The sequence below is a fragment of the Mustela lutreola genome, chromosome 13 (genome assembly GCF_030435805.1).
Source record: "Mustela lutreola isolate mMusLut2 chromosome 13, mMusLut2.pri, whole genome shotgun sequence".
NCBI classification, from domain to species: Eukaryota; Metazoa; Chordata; class Mammalia; order Carnivora; family Mustelidae; genus Mustela; species Mustela lutreola.
In genome coordinates, this window is record NC_081302.1 from 76,964,523 (window position 1) to 76,984,846 (window position 20,324).

The 20,324-nt window shown below is 50.9% G+C and overlaps 1 protein-coding gene and 1 long non-coding RNA gene across 2 annotated transcripts in view; both read right to left on the minus strand.

Annotated features, from left to right (window-relative positions):
- Positions 1-1,346: 1,346 nt before the first annotated feature.
- Positions 1,347-7,307, minus strand: LOC131813498 (ral guanine nucleotide dissociation stimulator-like). The gene is made up of 6 exons (XM_059143803.1): positions 7,202-7,307; positions 6,729-6,786; positions 6,223-6,330; positions 4,441-4,634; positions 3,795-3,854; positions 1,347-2,861 (listed from the first exon to the last, which is right to left on the minus strand). The coding sequence occupies exons 3-6, from the start codon at positions 6,313-6,315 to the stop codon at positions 2,648-2,650; spliced, it is 561 nt and encodes a 186-aa protein (XP_058999786.1). The 5' UTR covers positions 6,316-6,330; positions 6,729-6,786; positions 7,202-7,307; the 3' UTR covers positions 1,347-2,647.
- A 7,794-nt stretch (positions 7,308-15,101) lies between these two features.
- LOC131813500 (uncharacterized) overlaps positions 15,102-20,324 on the minus strand; it is a 52,699-nt gene continuing 47,476 nt past the window's right edge. Inside the window, exons 6-8 of the long non-coding RNA XR_009346849.1 lie at positions 19,721-19,783; positions 18,910-18,994; positions 15,102-18,427 (exon numbers count right to left, since the gene is read on the minus strand). This is a non-coding gene — a long non-coding RNA (uncharacterized LOC131813500). The remainder of the gene's footprint in view (positions 18,428-18,909; positions 18,995-19,720; positions 19,784-20,324) is intronic.

Sequence of the window (20,324 nt, forward strand, 5' to 3'; positions counted from 1 at the left end):
GGAGCAGGCTCTGGTTGCTCCAGGGAGAGTCTGGGTGATTGAGCCCGGGGGGCTGGAGTGGCGGGAGCGTGTCACCGGACAGGGCATGGGTGAGGTGGGTTCCAGGACACGGGCCAGGGGAGCATCTGGGAGAGGACCTATGAGGGCGCTGTGGGCAGCCTCCCCAATGCTCTATGGTCACTTCCAGGGCCCCGACGTCATCACTGCTGGCTTGTCCTCCTCATGATTTCAGGTCTCATCTATAGAATCCTGGATCCCTCCTTTCCAAAGCAATGCTTCTCCCTAATGAAGACAGCATAGAGGAGCCAGCAGCCAGTCCCCTAAAAATGTGGGTAAAGTGTGTTTCGGTGTTGGTGTTTATAGGAATCATTTCTAAAAAAAACAGACATTTATGACACAGACATGCTTATCACTTACATTATGAGAGTCAAATAACTGGATATGAATTAGTTGCTCAACAGAGGGGGTTCCTGAATGCTGTCACTGAGAATGCCCAAGAAGACAGAGCGACAGTGTCTGTCCACTGAGGGGACATAAGGAAGAACAAGAGCACAGCCCCGGAACCTTCCCCAGCCCACTCTGTCACATACATGTGCGCACATGTGCACACACGCACACACACACACACACACACACACACTACACTGAGGGTAAGGCGGAGAAGAAGGATGCCGTGTATTTTAGGGGATTGTTCATCGGTAGAAGGAACATGCCTTCCTTTTTTCATCTTTAAATCATTATTTACTAAATAAACATAGTCTGGATAAAGCCTAAAGAACTCTTTTATGACGTAACTTGTTAGCAAGAGGAGAAAATTTAGATATAATTTTAATACTTGATAACATGCCCATTAGAATAGTTGAAATAGACTATCCAGAAAAATGAAAGCATGTAAAGGTGTCTCATGGACCCAGACATTTCTCTCATGGTTTCTGCTTTTCAAGGCATGCTTCTAAATGGGAAACCTAGCTCAGAATGAAAACAGTTCATTTGGGGGCTTCCCGTGATCTCTGTTCTTTCAGGAACATTCCTATCTAATAAAATGTTATTTGTATAACAAAGTTTGAAAAGAGGGGAATCACACTTATGTTCTGCAGACACACACAGAAGGCCATAGTGTAGGATTCCAGGCAGAGGAAAATCCAAGTGGAGGTGAAGTGGCCGAGACAGAGAGCAGAGCAGCGGTTGCAGGGACTGGGCTAGGGACAGAGCAGTGAGCGATGAGGAGCGCGGGTGTCTCTGTGACAGAAACGTTGCAGAACGACATGGTTGTGCAACACTCTGGATGGACCTAATGAGACCTCCATATCCCACTGCAAAGAATGCAAGTAAAATGTTATGTAAACTCAAGTTCTACTGTCTTTAATTAAATCTAGTATGTAATTATATACATACACACAAAAGAGAAGAAATACAAAAAATGCAATAAGGGGGATGGGAAAGACACGCTTTCTGGTTGTAGCAAGCACGAGGTGCTCCTCGGGAGCGAAGCATGCTTGCTCCACGGAGGCAGGTGGTGGCAGCTTGGGGGCCCAGGCCGCTTGCTCCAGGGAGGCAGGTGGGGGCAGCTCGGGGACCGAGACTGCTTGCTCCACGGAGGCAGGGGGCGGCAGCTCGGGGGCCGAGCCTGCTTGCTCCACGGAGGCAGGGGGCGGCAGCTCGGGGACCGAGCCTGCTTGCTCCACGGAGGCAGGGGGCGGCAGCTCGGGGACCGAGACTGCTTGCTCCACGGAGGCAGGGGGCTGCAGCTCGGGGGCCGAGCCTGCTTGCTCCACGGAGGCAGGGGGCGGCAGCTCCGGGGCCGAGCCTGCTTGCTCCACGGAGGCAGGGGGCGGCAGCTCGGAGGCCGAGCCTGCTTGCTCCACGGAGGCAGGGGGCGGCAGCTCGGGGACCGAGCCTGCTTGCTCCACGGAGGCAGGGGGCGGCAGCTCGGGGGCCGAGACTGCTTGCTCCACGGAGGCAGGGGGCGGCAGCTCGGGGGCCGAGCCTGCTTGCTCCACGGAGGCAGGGGGCGGCAGCTCGGGGGCCGAGCCTGCTTGCTCCACGGAGGCAGGGGGCGGCAGCTCGGGGGCCGAGCCTGCTTGCTCCACGGAGGCAGGGGGCGGCAGCTCGGGGGCCGAGCCTGCTTGCTCCACGGACGCAGGGGGTGGCAGCTCGGGGGCAGGACCCTGCTGGTCATCCAGGAAAGTCAAAAGGCCTGGTGGCTCTTCCGTGGCAGAGAAGTGAACGAGGGCCCTGACGACCATCTGCCCTGGCCCCAACGGGTCAGGGGGGGTCACTGGTCTTCCTATCCCATAGTGAGCAGCCGCAGCAGGGATGGCGGGGACCAGCTCAGGCCCCAGAGGTGCAGCGGGTGCCAGAGTGGCTGCTGGAACCACTTCCCGAGACACATCCTGATCTGGCTCCGGGGCCGGTGCTGTAGCTCCAAGAAGAGAAAGCATCATCAGCTTGGTTGACTTCCCTCTCGCCTTTCCCTTTCCCCACCACTCAGCGTGGCCTGTGTTCAAGACCCAGCCCCTGGAAGGTGTCCCCAACAGAAGCCCATGGGGACAGGGATCTGAGATAACCCACTCCTCTCGGCCCAACTACAATCTATGGAGGCTTCCTCAGGGTGGCCCACCCTGCCTCCTCCTCGGGCCCACATCAGTTACCCCCAGTCCTCCTCACCCCCAGCCTCTGGCTCTGTGGTCTCAGCGCGCTGCCTTTCTGGCAGCAGAAGCTGGGCACGGCGCAGCAGGTCCGAGCCAGGCGCATTGACCTGCAGGTAGGCCAGTAGAGCATGCAAGTTGGGATACTCTGGAGGCTGCACAAAATCCCCTGGATACCTTTCCACCCACATATCCAGGATGGCATAGACAGCCCTGGGGACAGACATAGAGGCAGAGAAGTCAGAGGACAGGGTATGCATCCAAACCAATATCCCAGGGAACCCCTGTGGGAACCTGGGCCCCTGGGCTTCCAGCTCCTGTCCGAGACCAGTCGGACTCCTTGTCCACCTGCGACCTGGCAGTCCTGCCTGAGACAGGCCTGCTCCCACACGGCAGGCTGGCCAAAAGCCTCTGGGAGTGGGAGTCCTTGGTCAATGGGGGGAGCATTTCTGGACTTTTTAGGGGAGCTGGACACACTCCTCAGTCTGTCTCCTTGCCCACGAGCCATTTGAATTCAACTGCATGTGTCCAGGGAGGGGTGGTGTCTGGCCTCTTAATTACCCTCACTGCACTCGCCTCTGCTCCTTGAAGATCCAACTGAGGAGGGAACAAAGGGACTCTGTCTCTAGCCAGGCCTTCCCAGGACCCTCCCCATACCTCCACCGTTACCTCCTCTGCCCAGTCACTAGGTGCCATGAGAGTGGGTCTGTTTCCACTGACACTCACCTCCCACAGGGTGTGGGATGCCTGCTGCTCCCTGGGCTCTACTGGGTCACCACTCTCCCTGAGCCCCCTCTGAGCACCGAGTGCAGGTGCCAACAGACTGCTGTGCGATGCTTCCTAAATCCTGCGTTCTGGGTCCCAGAATTGGGGCAGAGAGAGGGCTGGGAGGGGGCAGGGATGGAGCATGACCCTCTCAGGGGTTGAAGCTGTCCTCCAACCCCCTCTGCTCTCCCACAGTGCTCACACACCTACCTCAGCTCCCCAGGGCCCCTTCCCAGTTTCCAGTAGAAGCTCTCAGACCTTTACCGTAAAGCAGGAATCACAGAGGTGTGCGTGAAGGTCCATCAGCCCCTCGAACTCACAGTACCCTTACTGCCCTGCTGGAGAGGGAAGGCCCTCCTGGAGCAGCCAAAGCTTACTCACATGTTGCGCTGGTCCTGGGGTCCGCCGACCTCGTCATACGTGGAGTAAACACATCCGAATCTAGAGGAGGCCAGGGGGCATCACATGAGATGTCTGTGGATGTTGGCTCTCACCGCCTGACCCTCGACTAGCCTGCAGCCCTGGGGTGCTCTCTGTTCTGTGCAGGGATCCCATTCAGCTCCGAGACAATCGCCTCCACCTACTGGGGCTTCCTGAATGCTTGCTGAATGAAAGGGCCCCAACCAGCCCATCACCGACATCTGAGTTGCCCTGGCCCCTGCTCACCCTCAGGGTTGCCTGCTCTGGATTCACCCACACACAGTCCCCAGAAGGAATCTCAGATCTCCCTTTCAGTGGCAAAGGAGCCCAGCTCAAGATCACAGTGAGAGTCAGGAATGAGGCAGAGGTTTCATCATGAGGGGCACGGGAATGTTCAAAGAGCATGCCCACAGGCCCAACAACAGACTTTTCCACTGGCGCAGGCTACCAAGTGTTCTTTCCCTACAAGACCCCACTGAATCCCTATAATAACTCTGCCCCAGTTAGGAGCAAGGGAAGCTTGGGGAAGCTTGGGGTCCTGCCAAGTCTCACAACCAGGCATTGGCCAAATCCCACGGAGCAGTTAGGGGCAGGGGAGGGTGCTCACCTTGCAAAGAGGAGGCCCAGCACCTCCTGGGTGGTAGCAAGGGTGCGATGTATTTCGAGAAACATGTGAACATAGTTTAGATCTTCTTTTATGACGGCAGTCACCAGGTAATCTATTATGGCCTCCAATGAACTGGCACGAGTGTTCCATAGTATCAAGGTCTTATTCCTCTTCCTCGTTGAGCCATTTTCCCCCTGAGGTGAATCAGAGGAGACATGAGTCAGTGCTGTGGCCACCAGGAGGGTTGGGGCTTGGAGGGCAGAATGAGCCCCCAGATCTCAGGAACTTCTACAAGAGGTGGGACAAGAGAGCCCAGAGTCCGAAAAAGAATCGGGTGACTCAGTGTCTCATTGGGTTCAGCCTAAGACTCTTGGTTTTGCTTCAGGTCATGCTCTCCATGTCCTGAGGCTGTGTTCCTCGTAGGGCTGTGTCCATAGGGCAGTGTCTGCTTGAGGATTCTGTCTCTCCCTCTGCTTCTCCCACTCTCCCCCTGCCTCCCTCTCAATCCATCAATCAACCAATCAATTAAGAACCCTTTAAGGAAGGGGTGTCTGGGTGGCTCAATGGGTTAAAGCCTCTGCCTTTGGCTTAGGTCATGATCTCACGGTCCTGGGATCGAGCCCCGCATCGGGCTCTCTACTCGGTGGGGAGCCTACTTCCCCTCTCTGTCTCAGCCTGCCTCTCTGCCTACTTGTGATCTCTGTCTGTCAAATAAAGAAATAAAATTCAAAGAAAGAAAGAGAGAAAGAAAGAAAGAAAGAAACCTTAAAGCAAAAGAGAATATGTTCTTGGTATCCATACAAAGAATTGAAAAAAATGATGTCTGAACTTGCTAGTATCTCAGGTCCTTTTGTGAGCGGAGTATTGGTAGCACGTCCCTGCATGAGTGGCATGGATCCTGTGATTTCTGATGACATCGCCCATTCTTTTTATTTTTTTAAAGATTATTTATTTATTTATTTGACAGAGAGAGGTCACAAGTAGGCAGAGAGGCAGCCAGACAGAGACGGGGAAGCAGGTTCCCCGCTGAGCAGAGACCCCCCAACGTGGGCCTTGATCCCAGGATCGTGAGACCATGACCTGAGCTGCAGGCAGAGGCTGAACCCCCTGAGCCACCCTGGCACCCAACATATCTCATTCTTGAGATGAGAACACAGACGTTTTAGGTGAGAGGGCTTAGGATAGGAGGGCACGGAGGCTGTAGGATGCAGCACTGTTCATTGGCCACAGAAGGGGATTATATCCAGTCCTGCCCCTGTAAAGGGCTCGTTGCTGGTGATAAATGACTGGCCTTCTGGACTACCATGCAGTGCAGTGAGGCCCCTGTTCCTGACCCTCGGGGACCCAATGATGTGTTCCATCAAAACAAAAGCACAGAGCAAGAGACAGAGTACCATGGGCCCCATGTCCCTTTGGATCAGAGTCTCCCAACTCACTCTTGCAAATGATCATTTGCAAGATTTGTATAACTTGAGGAAGTACTGTTGGGCCACCTGGGAGCACGAGTTAGGAAAATGCCTAGCACAGGGCAAAAGGAGTCTAGATCAACGGGATGAGATCTGGTCTAAAGTCTCTTTAATGATATTCCTATAAGTATGTGGACAATGGCTCTACTTCTGTCCAAGGCGTGGGCAGGACCATGAGGGCCAGTTTGGGGAAGAGAGGGGATGCAGATTCACAGGAGTACAGGACTCTAGGAGGCCAGGCTGGCTTCTAGGAAGTGGGGCCCTTGGTGCTGCATCGGATTCCCAGGGGTCGAGTCTCCCCAGCACCTGCACTCACCCTGAGCCAGCGCCAGACTCTGTTGGCCCTGTGCGGCTCCTTGTCCTTTGGGGAATGAGAGCAGGGGATGTCAACATTCAGCTCCTGCACCATGTCCTCTGGAGCGTTCTGTAAAGACAGTGCCCGGCAGCCAGGCAGGAGACCTTAGAGCCCTGTCTGGAGGCCTTTGCTGGTCTTCAGACCCAGGGCGCTCCATTCCAGACACACCACAGCCCAGGTGGCAGAGCCCTCCCCCAAGAAGAGAAACGTGGCCCAGCTTCAGGGCCTTGGATGTGCTCTGGCACAGCTCAGAGTCACCTCAGGAATCCCCGGTGCACCCTGCCCACCCTGACATTGGTGTGAACAAGAAGGGATCACCAGGGTATCCACTGTGCTCACCCTCCTCCAGCCCATGGGCGGGAACCCCCACATATCCCTCCTCCCCTCAAACTCCAGAGGAAGGGATGGGGCTTCCCTAGCACGGTTCAGAGGGGTGGGCATCGCCTAGTCTCCTCAGTAGTAAGTACCTTATGGCGTCTCCCTCGAAATATCCTGAGGCATCGCGGGGGTGGTTTCAGCCAACTTCTGCAACATGGAAACAAGCCATTTTCTTGGGGGTTCTGGTTCCCAGAGCCCCGGGATGTACGTAGACAGGATGAAAACATCTTTCTGTCTCAGACGTTTCTATCCAAATAGCCCTGACACCGGACTAGAGTGTGGGTCCTGGTTGCAGGGGTTACAAGTTGTGGGCCTTTGTGATCCAGGCAGTGACATCACTGCCTGTGATCCCCTACCGGGGCCCACTCCTGGTTGGACCCCTACACGAACAGTGCTCTGGTCTGCCATCTCCTCTTCCCCCTTCTGCATGCAAGGCCACATCTTATCTGTACACAGTGACCCCAACACACCCCTCGGAACAGGCCCCCAGGGAAGGTCTGGGAGCAGCCAGTGCCCCAGCTTGCAAACACACCTGGTTTCAGACACAAGTCTCTATGCTTACCTGGTTTGGACCTTAGATAAGCCATTGTGCCTGACAGGGATGGGCTTCTCTGCAAAATATGGATGATTCCAGCATGTCTTTCTATCAGATGTCCACAGGCATAGGTTGAATAATAGCTATGATGTTAGAGGAGTGCTGTCACAGGTAGGAAATACCTCCCAATTTCCTCCCTCCTATCAACTTCTTGGAATCTGCTACTAATCAGATCCCACCCCACAGTCCCTCCTGGGGTGTGTGTGTTTGTGTGCACAAGCACACTCGCTCCTGAGTGCACACATGTCTTCATCGGTGCTCATATTCTGGAGTCCCAGAAGACGACAGCCCCTCCTACAAAGGGCTGGGTAATAGCTTCTCAAGAACTTAGGCTTCGAATTTTCAATGAAATCCCTTAGTAAGGGACTGGCCTTGTCCCTTGGCCCTTGGCCCTTGGGTGGGAACAAGTTATGCGGATGATAGGGCTTTGGATACATCCGAGGGGAGGCACCTACCTGAAGAAGCCTACTGCAAAGTTTCTATCGACAGACAGGTGCTTGATTGAAACATTTAGGTGTTCACCCCTGTCTGGGACATTCCTGACTTAAAAGTGTTCAAGGGGTGAAGTGGGGTGATATCCCAGGTGTGACAGCATGATCTCAGTATCCTGGTGGTCCGCAGAAGACCAGGTGGGCCCTGAATGCTTCAGAGTTCCCAGACATCAGTTAGGGAAAATGGCTGAAAACCATGAAGCTACATCCTGGCTTTCTACTCTGTAAAGCCCTGTACTCCGAATCACAGCATAGTTGGGTGATCACTTTCCTGGGAGTGGTCTAGAAGAAGCAGAAGCCTTGGTGAGACCTCCGACACCTCGCAGTTGGTCAGTATGATCTTCATAGTCATCCTATGAGATGGTAGGGCAGGTGTTAGGACCATTTCACAGATGAGGAGACTGAGGCTGGCAGGCAGAATAACAGCCCACCAGTGGCCCAGTAACTGCACAGAGCTGGGGCAGGAAACCAGGCTGCCTGGCCTGTCACTGCCCCATGCCACCAGGCACCCCGTGCCATCGCTGTGTGCCAATCCTATCTGGGGACGTGGCATCCCTGCCCTCCAGTTTGTAATCTGTTGGGTTAAAAACAAGTGAAGGCCACCCCTTTTCTTATGTGTAGTTGGGGCTAGAGTGGACAAAGTGAAAACAAGGAAATGGAATAAAATAACAAAGTGCCCCCACCCCTCCTTCACACTCCGGGATTTATGTGAGCAACTGCTTTCCCCAACCTTGAACCTTGTTGCTAATCTAGTTTCCACATTCCTCTAGGGTCATTCCCCAGTGTGACAAAGGAAAGGAACCAGGCTCTGTGGTTTAACAAGGCCCAGCCCGGGCAATAATCCAACTACATGAACCCAAACCGGAGGCCAATTAAGCAGGGTCTCCCCCGGTGCTTCCTCCTGGGAGGGGGTCCGCCTTGGTCCCTCTCCTAACCCCCCCCACTCAGTCCAGCTAATGTGGGCCACACCCAACAGCTAGGACTCCTCACCTGGGACCCCAAGTGCTGTCCTGAGAGCCCCGGGGACACTGCGTTCCCACCCACTGAAGGAGGAAATTCCCGCCGCTACCCCACATGCAGGGTTGACGAGTTAGCACGAACAGCTGTGTGCTGCCGCAGGCATGCCTTGCCCTCCCCTCCCGGCTCCGTGCAAGCACACTCGCAGCCACGTGACAGCCCTGGCCAGCACGCAAAGCCTCTGGGTTCACAGTCTCGTCCTGTGGGCAGGTGGGAAACAGAGCCGTGGCTGATCTGGGACCCTCAGAACCAGTGCTGGGCATGAGCGGGGTGGGGGGGGGGGGTAGACACTTGCCCAGGGGGCACCTCACCGGGTGTTCATCCCAAGATGCTAGTCCTCCTGGGTTCTCAGGGATCAATGGCTCTCCCAAGGTGTGCTTTCCCAGTATTCAGATTCTGATCCTACGAATGATCTAGGAGGGTAAAAGCATTCTCAATACACACGGTCAAGAGTGCAGGGGATGGTACAGCTCTTCGTCATTTTTTGGATAATCTCAGGAGCACCCTCGAGCCCTCCAACAGAGGGAAGCGATCTCCGCCCCTTAACCGTGTCTCCTCAGTTAGCAGGGCAGGTCACATCTAAGGCTGTGTTGGGACTTAAGACTGCTGGAACCCGAACACCCAGTCAGTGCACCAGATGGAGCACTGCAGTTGGCGGATCTTTCCAGTTTCGTTTGGGTAGAAACGACTGCCTTTGTCGGACACTAGGTGGCTTCATTCAGGGCTGTTTCCAGACCTTGTGCCAACGCAGCTCAGGAAGCTTTTACCTTCGCTAATTGTGAGCTTTGGATTTGAGCACAGCTTCTGATTTGGTAATATTTCTGTTGATCTTTGGATGCATTGAATTAGACGGCAAAAGGCTGGAGCTAAGTTTCCTGGCAAACTGCCCCTGTCTCCAGCGTGCTCCCAGGGCAACGACAATAGGCCTGGGGGAGGGGACGCTGGCGGGAGGGCAGCGCTGAGTCTCCTCTGGAAGACTGACCGTTCGTTCACACCTGAGTGAACCTGCCTCCAAGCCACCCTCCAGGAGAGCTTTGGAAGTAAGACGAGATGCTCATGGGTGCTCTTCAAACAGCTTTGTGATATCATAGGAAATGTGATTATTCCAAAGCAGCTGCAGTTGGACTCTAGGAAATCCTGTGTAATAACTCAGCACCGCCCCCCCACAGATGTTGAATGTGTGCGAGACACTGTCCAAGTATCATTCACCATCTAAGTGATCCTAGCTGCGCTGCCCCCTAGGGGCAAAGCATGGAACTAGACGTTGTCCTTGCTCTTAGGGATCTGACATTCCCATGGGAGAGACAGACGATCAGTAAATGAGCAAACACAAAACAAGGTCATTTTAACCATAGTAAATGCTATAAAGACAATAAGCCAAGAAATGTGATCAGGAGTGCCTGGCTGCGGAGGACAGCTCTGAATGGCATGACACTGAGTAGAGAAGCCTCTGAGTAGATGGCATGTGAGCCAGTTTGAATGATGAGAAGGAGCCAGTCCTGGGAAGATGGGGGAGTAGTCCCCGCCTGCAGAATCAGCACATGCAAAGGCCTTGGGGTAGGAGGACTGAGCAGTGGATGCCAGTACAGCTATGAGGCAGAGAGTAAGCCAGATAAGCTCCAAAAGAAGCAGAGCCCAAGCTCAGGGAAACCCTGACAGTGGGTTTGCATTTCATTCTTGATGTGATGGGAAACCACAGGAGGGTTTAAGTGGTGAACGGGCACCTTCCGGTTAGTGCTTTTGGAACAATCCCTCTGGCTTCAATACAGAGGCACTGGGGCACAAAACCCTGGACGTGGCCAGGCTGTTGAGACTTGACTGGGTTCTGGTCACAGCTCTTGGGTCATCCGACAGGCTGAGGTCATGGAGTGAGTCCCTTACACCTCTGGCCAGTGGGGTCTTTAGATGTGACCTACAGGAGTGAACCAGTTGGATCATGAAGCAGAACTGATCTTATAAAATGGGGAAAACATCAGGAATAGCCCAATGATTAACATGGGCCCCAGTCCCCTCTGCCCCCCGGCTCTTCCAGAGTGGGACAGACAGCACATAGGACCCTGGACTGGTAATGCTTCCCTTGGGGCCCTCTGTCCTTGGTGGGGTGACAGGAACAGTGGGACCCCTTGGCACACTTTCTCCTCAGGGGCTCACACTCTTCAGTGATCCCATCAACCCCTCTTATCGGCAGCCTCTGCTCCCTTGCCGGATGTCCCTCCATGGAACCCCAGCCCTAGGCAACTGAGCTGTGCTAGAGGAAGCTGCAGACTCTGAAGGTTGGCATCTCTGTAAAGCCACAGCCTCCAGCCTCACCTGCCTCTCAGCTCTGACCCTCCACCGCCACCCCCTCCCCACACTCTGGTCTCTCCGTTGTGTTCTCTCACCCATTCCCAATAACAGCTGTTCCAACTCCCCTGCTCACTCACACCTCTGTGGCCTCACCAGCAAATGAGCTCATCTGCTTTTCTGGTAAACAGAAGCCTCCATACGGGAATGTCCTCAGCCTCTGTGCTTCCTATCCTGCCCTCCCAGGACCAGACAGAGGCGGCTTCCCTCCCCCATGTCTGGCTTCCCCTCCCCTCCTGTCCTTTGCTTCCATCGCTCCTGCAGCTGCACCCCTCCCCTCTCCCCACGTTCATCACCCACCCCTCCCAGCACCACTGGCCCGGGGACAAGTCTCTCTCATCTTAACCAAAAGCTCCTGGGATCCCTCACCGCCTTCAGAGCCATGTCTCCTGTCCCCAGCCCCGCCTCCTGAAAGTGCCGTCCATAGTCACCCTCTCCAGCCACTGCCCCCCACACTCCTGACAGGAAAGCCTCGCCATCTTGATTTCTGTCCCCCCCCCCCACTGCCCCACTCAGGCCACCTCCTGTGTGGGCCACATCCTGACCCTACCTCTGGTGGGGTCCTCATCTTCGTCCCCAGCCTCTCAGCATATTTGACAGCTCTGACCCACTCGTCCCCCTCTAAATACTTTCTAGTTTCTCAAACTCTCCTGATTTTCTTCCCTCTTCTCTGGCCATTGCTTCCCAGTCTCCTTCCCAGGTTCCTCCTTTTCTCCTTTTCAGGTTCTTCCCATTTTCTAAAAATCCATGTTTCTCATTATTTTGTCCTAGGCCGATGATTCTCAAGAGAGGACAGTTTCAGGCCTCAGGAGGGATCTGGCAATGACCAGAAGAAATCGTGTCTATCACAAGTAGGGAGCTCTACTGGTAGAGACCAGAGATGCTGCTAAACACCCCGTAATGCATAGGACACTCTCCACCATGGAATTACGCAGCCCCAGGTGTCAGCAGTGCTGGCGTTGAGAAGTCCTGTCCCAGGCCTTTGTCTGCACTGCTCCATGCACCCATTCTCCTGGGCCAGCACCTTTGGCCCTACGTCTTTAGGTACTAGGTTTGTGGTGATGGGCCTCACCATCCTTTCCTGTGGCTTCAGAAGGGCTGCCTGCCTTCTGGATGTTATCATTTAGAGCTTCAGCTGTCCAAAACCAGTGTGACTACGTCTCCCCACGGCAACCCAGCCCACCACCACCCCCAGTCTGATTCTCTTCGTGTCCCACCTCCTGGAGAATCACACCAACTTCCATCCATCTGCTCACACACAAGTCGTGGGATCACCCTCCACCACCCCTTCTCCCTCCCATAGTCGGTCTAATGGATGGTTCCTGCTGCGAATATATTCCCTCTGCCTGCTCGGCCCCCTCTCCTCTCTGGTTCAGGCTCCCAGACCTCCACCTACATCCCTCCAATGGCTTCCTAAGCAGGTTCCCACCCACACTCTCCCCACCACCTCCAACCCACTTCCCATCCTGAAGCCAAAGCAATCTTCCTAAAATGTCAGTTGGATCATGTAACTTCCCTGCTAAGAGCTTTTCAGTGGCTCCCCATTGGCCTCAGGACAAAAGTCCAAATTTCTGACCATGTTCTCTCTGCCTTTGGTCATCTCGCTCATGCTTGTCTCTCCAGAAGAAGTTCTCACCATTTTATCCCTTTCCCCACCCTCCATCCCCCCCAGCACCAACAGTGAAGTTCAGTCCCTGAAGTGGGCGCCATGTTCTCTCTCAGCTCTGGGCATTTGCCACTAACGTCCCTCTGCTTGTAACACCGTCCTCCTGCTGCTCGCTAACTCCCAGTCACCTGCCAGGTCTGAACACAGACACCTGGCCTCCACACACCTTCCCAGGAGTCCTGAGTCCTTCTAGCTACACCGCCCATACAACCCATGATTGCAGGAGAGCATATTCCCTCCTGCAAGGGTTCACCTACTTGGCTCTCTGCCCTAAGCAGTGACCCTCTGCAAGGGCGGATGGTCCCTGACCGGCTACAGGGCCAGCCACGGGACCCCGCATAGCGCCTGACACCAACTAGGTGCTCAGCAAACGTTTGCTCTATGAATAAATAGATGCTTTTTAAAAACTTTCAGAGGGGCACCAGGGTGGCTCAGTCAGTTAAGCACCTGTCTCCAGCCCAGGTCATGATCCCAGGGTCCTGGGATGGAGCCCCACATCGGGCCCCCTGTTCAGCAGGGAGCCTGCTTCTCCCTCTCCCACCCCCTCTGCTTGTGTCCCCTCTCTCACTGAGTCTCTGTCAAGTAAAGAAATAAAATCTTAAAAGAAAAAAAAAAACTTCAGAAGCTGAATTACTCTTTACTGTGACAAGAATCATAATTCAAAATCACTGAAAGGCCCATTTAAGCTAAAATCTACAAGGGTTTCTCTACTAAGACTACTTACTATACGGGTTCGGTTCAACACAGCAATTTGTGATTCTTCCAATTAAAGTGGCTTGTCCTCCTGAGGGATGAGGAGAGGAGAATGAATGGCTTGCTTGGCCCCCTGGATATCTCAGATGTCTACCCTTCGCACGAGCCTCAGGGCTGAGGACGAGTGAATTAGGGGAGATTCAGCCACGGTCCACAGATCCGACTGTCGAACTGACGAGTCACGGCGCTAGCATTTTTTGTTCATCGGATATTTTAAATATGGAGTCTTGGGTACTGATTTTTTTTCACTCTTTTAATTATACAACAATATCTTTATGTCCCCATGTTTTCAGAAAGGCCAGGATGGGTCTATCTCGGAGTGCCAACCAGAGTAGGGATGGAAATCTGTACCAGCCTAGGACAGGGTGGAACCAGGTCAGTCACCAACGCACAAAGGCAGGAGACAGGAAACGGAGAGGGATGTCACCTGCTTCACCACAACAGAAAGGTTCTTGCTTCTGACAGCATCTGCCTCCAGTTGAACAGTCCAGGTAAGAAGGCAGGCAAAGGGGTGAGTTCGCTCTGCTCAGGCCAACCTCAGCAAACCCTTTGGAGTCCCCCTCCCCAACCAGTAAGAAAAGCTGTCTCCATATCTAGAGACATGTCTGGTTTTCTTTGAAGAAAACGGGCAAAGCAGGCTTCCTCCCACAGAGTACAGGTATCCTCCAACTACACAGATTGTCCTTCGGGTGGTGTATAAAATCTCTCCAAGGCCAGAGCTGCCCACTGTTGCCCTCACTTGGAGAGCCCTGAGCCCCTGCTGGCAGCGTTGGTGGTCCAGCCCCCTCAGGGAGCCAACAACCCAGACTGAGACTTACGTGTTGCAGAGTAGAATCTGTATGCTTGGGAAAAGCACCTCGGATAGATTGTCTGTCCTTCAGCCGGGACATTCTGTCCTCAGCACATGTGGACTCTGCCACCTAGGTGTGTATGGGGGGCGGGCAGGACAGGGAATAGAAAGTGGGAAATCAAAATCCACCTAGAGCTTTCCAGCCAAAAGCTGCCTTCAAGCTAATGATTTTCAATATAAAATATTTATCACTAATCCTACTTTCAAAACTCTACATCCAAGAAAGACCTGTGCCAGTACTTGTGGTATTAATAACTTAGAAGGGAAGCCTCCCTTAGATGGTGAAGGGTCAAGGCTGAACAGATTGTTCTGAGTGCCAAGAGCCTCTGTCTTAGAAGTTTCTTCCTCAAGGTGGGCCTTTTCCTGGATGCCCTTCACGGACCTCCACCCCCAACCCACTCTCTCCTGGCAGGCCTGGCCAGTCGCCAACCTCAGGCCCCTGCACAGCCCATTCCTCTCCCTTCCGGGTAGAGCAGTGACGCTATTGTCTACTGGACCACATCCTATGATGACAACCCCTGCGGAGGCAGCACACAGAAAAGGCTGACCTTAGTGCCAAACAGACCTGGGGTCACGGGCTGTTACTGCCATTTGCTGGCTTTGGGTGTATTAAATTCCTCCGGCTTCAGCTTCATCATCTATAAAATGAGTATGAACCACTTTAGTCACAGACCCTTGAAAGTAACAGAAATCTATTTAAACTGATTTGAGCAAAAAAAAAAAAAAAAAAGTAATTTACTGAGGGAGTTCTGTGGTATGTCATGGGACCCAAGGGAGAGAGGAACCAACTAGTAATTTCCAACCACTATTCCTGAAGGTGGAGGAAGAGGGCAAACAACAGGCTACCTGACACACAGTAGATTCATAAAACATCAGCAGCGGTTGCTAAAAAGCTACTGGCACCTTGTCCCAGTGTCTGTCCCTGAAAACTGAGGGTGACAGAGAAAGACATTTTCCCACATTTGTGAACTTGGTATCTGTTCTGTCACCATCCTTCATATTCCCACTTAGACAGTAGAATTTTCCAGGTGCCGTGAGGGATTTCTATCTCATTTGGGTCATTTCCCCCACCAGATCCCAATTTCTTTCTTATATGCTCTGCAGCAGGGGCAGAAGGCACGGCGGCTGAGCTGCAGAGAGGAGGAGCCTGGGGTCAGGAATGGCCTCCATCCTCCCCACCTCCCACGGGCCATAGCAGATAAAGCCTTGTGCTTGGGAAGCTGCAGATACGTAGGGGAACACAGAGGGAATGGTGACCAGGGTCCATGCCCCACCTGTTTACTATCCCTATGGCTTCCCGTCTGGGGTTGTGCAGACTTCCCCAAGGCCCAACCCCAGCCCCCGCTCTCTCTGCCTTGTGGGTGGTTGTTTCCCAGGGTTCTCAGAGTAGCAGGGCACAAAGCCAGCCACCTCAACTGTAAAATATTCTATAAAGCAACCTATGATCAGCCTCAGTCCCACAGACAGACCCACTGCCTGGTGTTGAATCAGAACTTTGGAATCCCAAAGACCCAACTTTATTTTCTTTTTTTTAATTTTTTTTTTTTTTTTACATAGCTATTTAAGCCATGGCTTTATTATTTTTTTTTAACACCTTAATTTTATTTTTTTCAGTGTTCCAAAATTCCGACTTTAAATCCAAACTCCATCATCTGCTAGTTGTGTGGCTGAGAGCAAATTGCGCTATTCTTTTGTTCCCCCATTTTTTTTAATTATGGGAAAATACATATAACATAAAATTTATCGTTTTAATTGTTTTTCAAGGCACAGTTCAGTGGCATTATACACGATCCAGACTTCCCCACCATCCATCTCCAGAACCCTTCTTGCCTTGCAAAACAGAAACCCTGTATCCATTTATATTAGTCCGGGCTCTCCACAGCCTCGAAGGCACATCCAGAAATAATGCTTAACCTGATATCTGGGCAGCCCCGTGGCCATAAAATTAACCATCACACCATTAACACTAACTCCGTCTTCTCCCTTCCTCCCAGCCCCTGGCAACTACTGTCCTACTTTCTGTCTCTGTGAATTTGACTACTCTCAGCATTTCCCATATGGGGAGCCATACCATATTTGCCCTTTGGTGACTGGTTCACCGTTTACTTTACTCAGCATAATGTCTTCAAGATTTATCCATGCTGTAGCATATGTTGAAATTCCCTTCTCTTTGGGGACTGATTAATATTCCCTTATATGCGTACACCACATTCTGTATACCTGTTCCTCGACATTTGGTTGCTTCTGCCTTTTAACTATTATGAGTAATCCTGCTCTGAGCACGAGTGAACAAGGATCTTTGGAGATTTCACCTGATCTTTTAGATATATATCTAGAAGTGAAATTGCTGGACCTTATGATAATCCTATATTTAGTTTTTGAAGCAACTACCAACTAGTTTTGCACAATGACTGGAACACGTGCCCACCAATGGGGCACAGGGCTCCAATCTCCCCACATCCTCTTCTGCCCTTGTTATTTTCTGTTTGTTTGTTTTTTGATAATTGCCGTCCTACAACAGGTGTGAAGCATCATCTCATTGTGGTTTTGTCTGTGTTTCCCTACTAATTAGTGCCATCTTTTCATGTGAATAACAGCCATTTGTGTGTATTCCTTGGAGAAACATCTACTCAAGTGCTTTGTCCACTGGGCTGTTTGAGTTTTCCTGTCGTTGTGTTTTAATCATAAATATATATATATGTATATATATATTTATATTCTGGATATTAATCCCTTATCAGCTATGATTTGCAAATATCATCTCGCATTTTATGGGTTGCCTCATTCCTCCATTGACCGTGTCTTTCAATGCACACAATTTTTTAATTTTCATGAAGTCCAGTTTGTACAATTCTTTAATTACCTGTGCCTCTGGTGTTGCATCCAAGAAGTCATTGCCAACTCCAACCTCATGAAGCTGTTGTCCTGTTTTCTTCTAAGAGTCTTATCATTGTAGCTCTTATGTGGAGATCCTTGCTCCAACTGGAGCTAATTTTTGTATATGGCGTTAGGTAAGGGTTATTATTTGCAAGCTTATGCCCAGTTTCCCCAGCAGCATGTGTCGATAAGATGGTCTTTCCTCTCATTGCATGTCTCTTGGCTCCCTTGTCAACAGTTCATGTGACCAAAAACACAAGAGTTTATTTCTAGGCTCTCTATTCTAATCTGTTGGTCGACATATCTGTCTTTGGGCCAGAACCACATTGTTTCAATTACTGCAGCTTTGTAGTTAAGTTCTAAAATCAGGGAATGGGAGTCCTCCAACTTTGTTCTTTTTCAAGACTGTTTGGGCTATACAGTATTTAAAGCCTTAATTTTGTCACCTGTAAAATGGGGATGATGCTTGCATCTGCTTTATCAGATCCTGTTTGTGTACATGTGTGTATTAGATGAGATAAGGCACAAAAAGCACTTTGCATGGAATATAGTTAAGTTCTAGATTAAAATTTTCCATTAATAATATTAATCAGTGATAATAATGGATATCATTATATTATTATATTATATTACCATGATAATAATGATGGATAAATATATAATTTTTATTATATATAAATATGTATTTATATAGAAACATGTAAATATATAAATGAGATAAAAGAAATGAAAATGATAGATAAAATGATAAAAAAAAGTTCCTTTAATGAGTTATTGCCTGTTCAAAAATAACAACTATGATATACTTGCATGTGTAGCCTGTATCTTCAGGAAGACTAAGCCAATTTCTCAGCTTTTATTGGCCCTGTCTCAGCATAACCAAGTTTAGGCTGGCATATCCAAGTCTGTGTTCAAACCACAGCTCTGTCACATAAGAAGGTTTGTGGTTGTCAGTGATCAAGATGGCACCATGAAAATAAAATCTTTAAAAAGGAAAAAGAAAAGAAAAGGGAGAAAAGGGGTACCTGGCTGGCCCAGTTGGTTAAACGTTTGCCTTCGGCTCAGGTCATGATCTTGGGGTCCTGGGATTGAGCCCCGCATCGAGCTCCCTGCTCAGTGGGGAGCCTGCTCCTTCCTCTCCTCCTGCTCATGCACTCTGTCACTCTCTCTGACTCTCTCTAGTAAGTAAATAAAATCTTTAAAAAAGAAAAAAAAACAGAAAAGGTGGCACCAGGAGCTGGTATTCAACTCTGGCTCCTACACTTTCCATTGAACTATACAATGTGTTCTCATCCACTGCCACAGTCCCAACATTTGCACACTGACTGCCATTCCTTCATCTTCGACTCCACCCCCCTCCCTGAACAGAAGGTAACAATCAGTGTCATCATTTCTGCCTAATCCAAAGCCAGGAGACTCTCCCCCCACTTTCCAAATTATTCTTGTAAAAAAGAGCTGTTTGAGGGGCACCTGGGTGACTCAGTAGGTTAAACACCCAACTCTTGACTTTGGTTCGGGTCATGATCCCAAGGTCGTGATTTTAGGGTCATGAGATCGAGCCCTGCATGGGGCTCCGTGCTTATCAAGGTGTCTCCCACTTGAGATTCTCTCTCTCCCCCTGACTCTGCCCCTCCCCCTCCCAAAATAAATAAGTAAATCTTTAAAAAAAAATACATACAGAAAATACCTGCAGTGAAGACAGAGCCAGGTTTAACCCCAATCTCAAATTGCTTCTGTTTCTTGAACTCCTTTCAGAAAGCACACTAGAAACAGAAAGAAATTCCAAGTGAGTTAAGTCTAAGTGACAGAGCAAAGTTTGCCAAGCACTCTCCTGTTGTGTTCAGAACCTTGCTCCAGGTGCAGGTTGACTGGGACAGTGCTCCCCTCCCTGCCCCAGAGCTCGCCGTAAGCTGGACTGCGGAGCGATCCCAGGACATGGGCCAGCAGACAGGTTCCAGCGGTCTGCTGCCCAGATGCTAGACAAGGAAAATAGCATCATAATGTGTCAGTAAGGGTTCAAAATCAAGGGTCAGGCTCAAGGTCTTTTTTTGTGTACCCTCGTCACTTGCTTCACATAATTCTCCATCGCATGAAATAATGTGCGATCGCTGCTCCAGGAAATGCATCTCCTGATTCTGACATAAAAGGACATGTCTGGTGCCTAGCTTAGTTTCAGGGATGAAGCCAATAAACATGGGTGATGTATGCATCGTGGACAGAAATAAGGCTCCCCAGAGCCTCTTTGTCCTAATTGCTGGCTGTTAAACTTTGTACTATACCCTGAAAAAAGGTGAACAGAATTGCTCTGTTAAATTGGTGAAAAACTGTCCTAATATGAGATAATTGATAGATTGTCTTATATAATATTTTAATGCAAGGCAATGAAATCATAAAAAAAAAATAATAACACCCACAACACCTTCAGATTGCAGTTTTCCTTTCCGCAGAGATTAGTCTCCCCACAGCTGGAAGCTAATATCCTTGTTTACCTTGAGCGTCATAGGATTCGTCATTCCCTGGGAAGGTGACACTGGGTCTTCTCAGCACAAGCCCTTACTCACAGAGGAGACAGGAAAACAGAGCAGAAAATCAGTCTTGGATCTTCATGTTACTCCAGATTTGTGAGAAAAAATTCTATTTACAGACTATAATAACCTCTATTTTTAAAAAGATTCATTTATTTTAGAAAGAAAGAGAAAGGAGTGAGGGACAGAGAGGGAGGGAGAGAGAATCTCAAGCAAGACTCCCACCCCCATGCCAATTGAGGAGACCAACACAGGGCTCGATCTCAGATGCTGAGATCATATGTGCGCACACACACACACACACACACACACACACACACACAAAACCCACATCCCGTAGCATTACCACACCACTTAAAAGATATTGACTGTATTCTTAGCCCCACTACACAGTTTCACAGACTGGGTCACAGTTCTGAACAATGGTGAAATAACTCCTCCAATCTTGGGAAGCTCCAGAAAATTCTGCAGAGTGGTAGGATTTTAACTGCAGCAGGCACAGGATAGCCCTGGCTCTGTTCTTCTACTTTATGGAATAGCTTCCACCCAAAAAGGACTCCACACATGA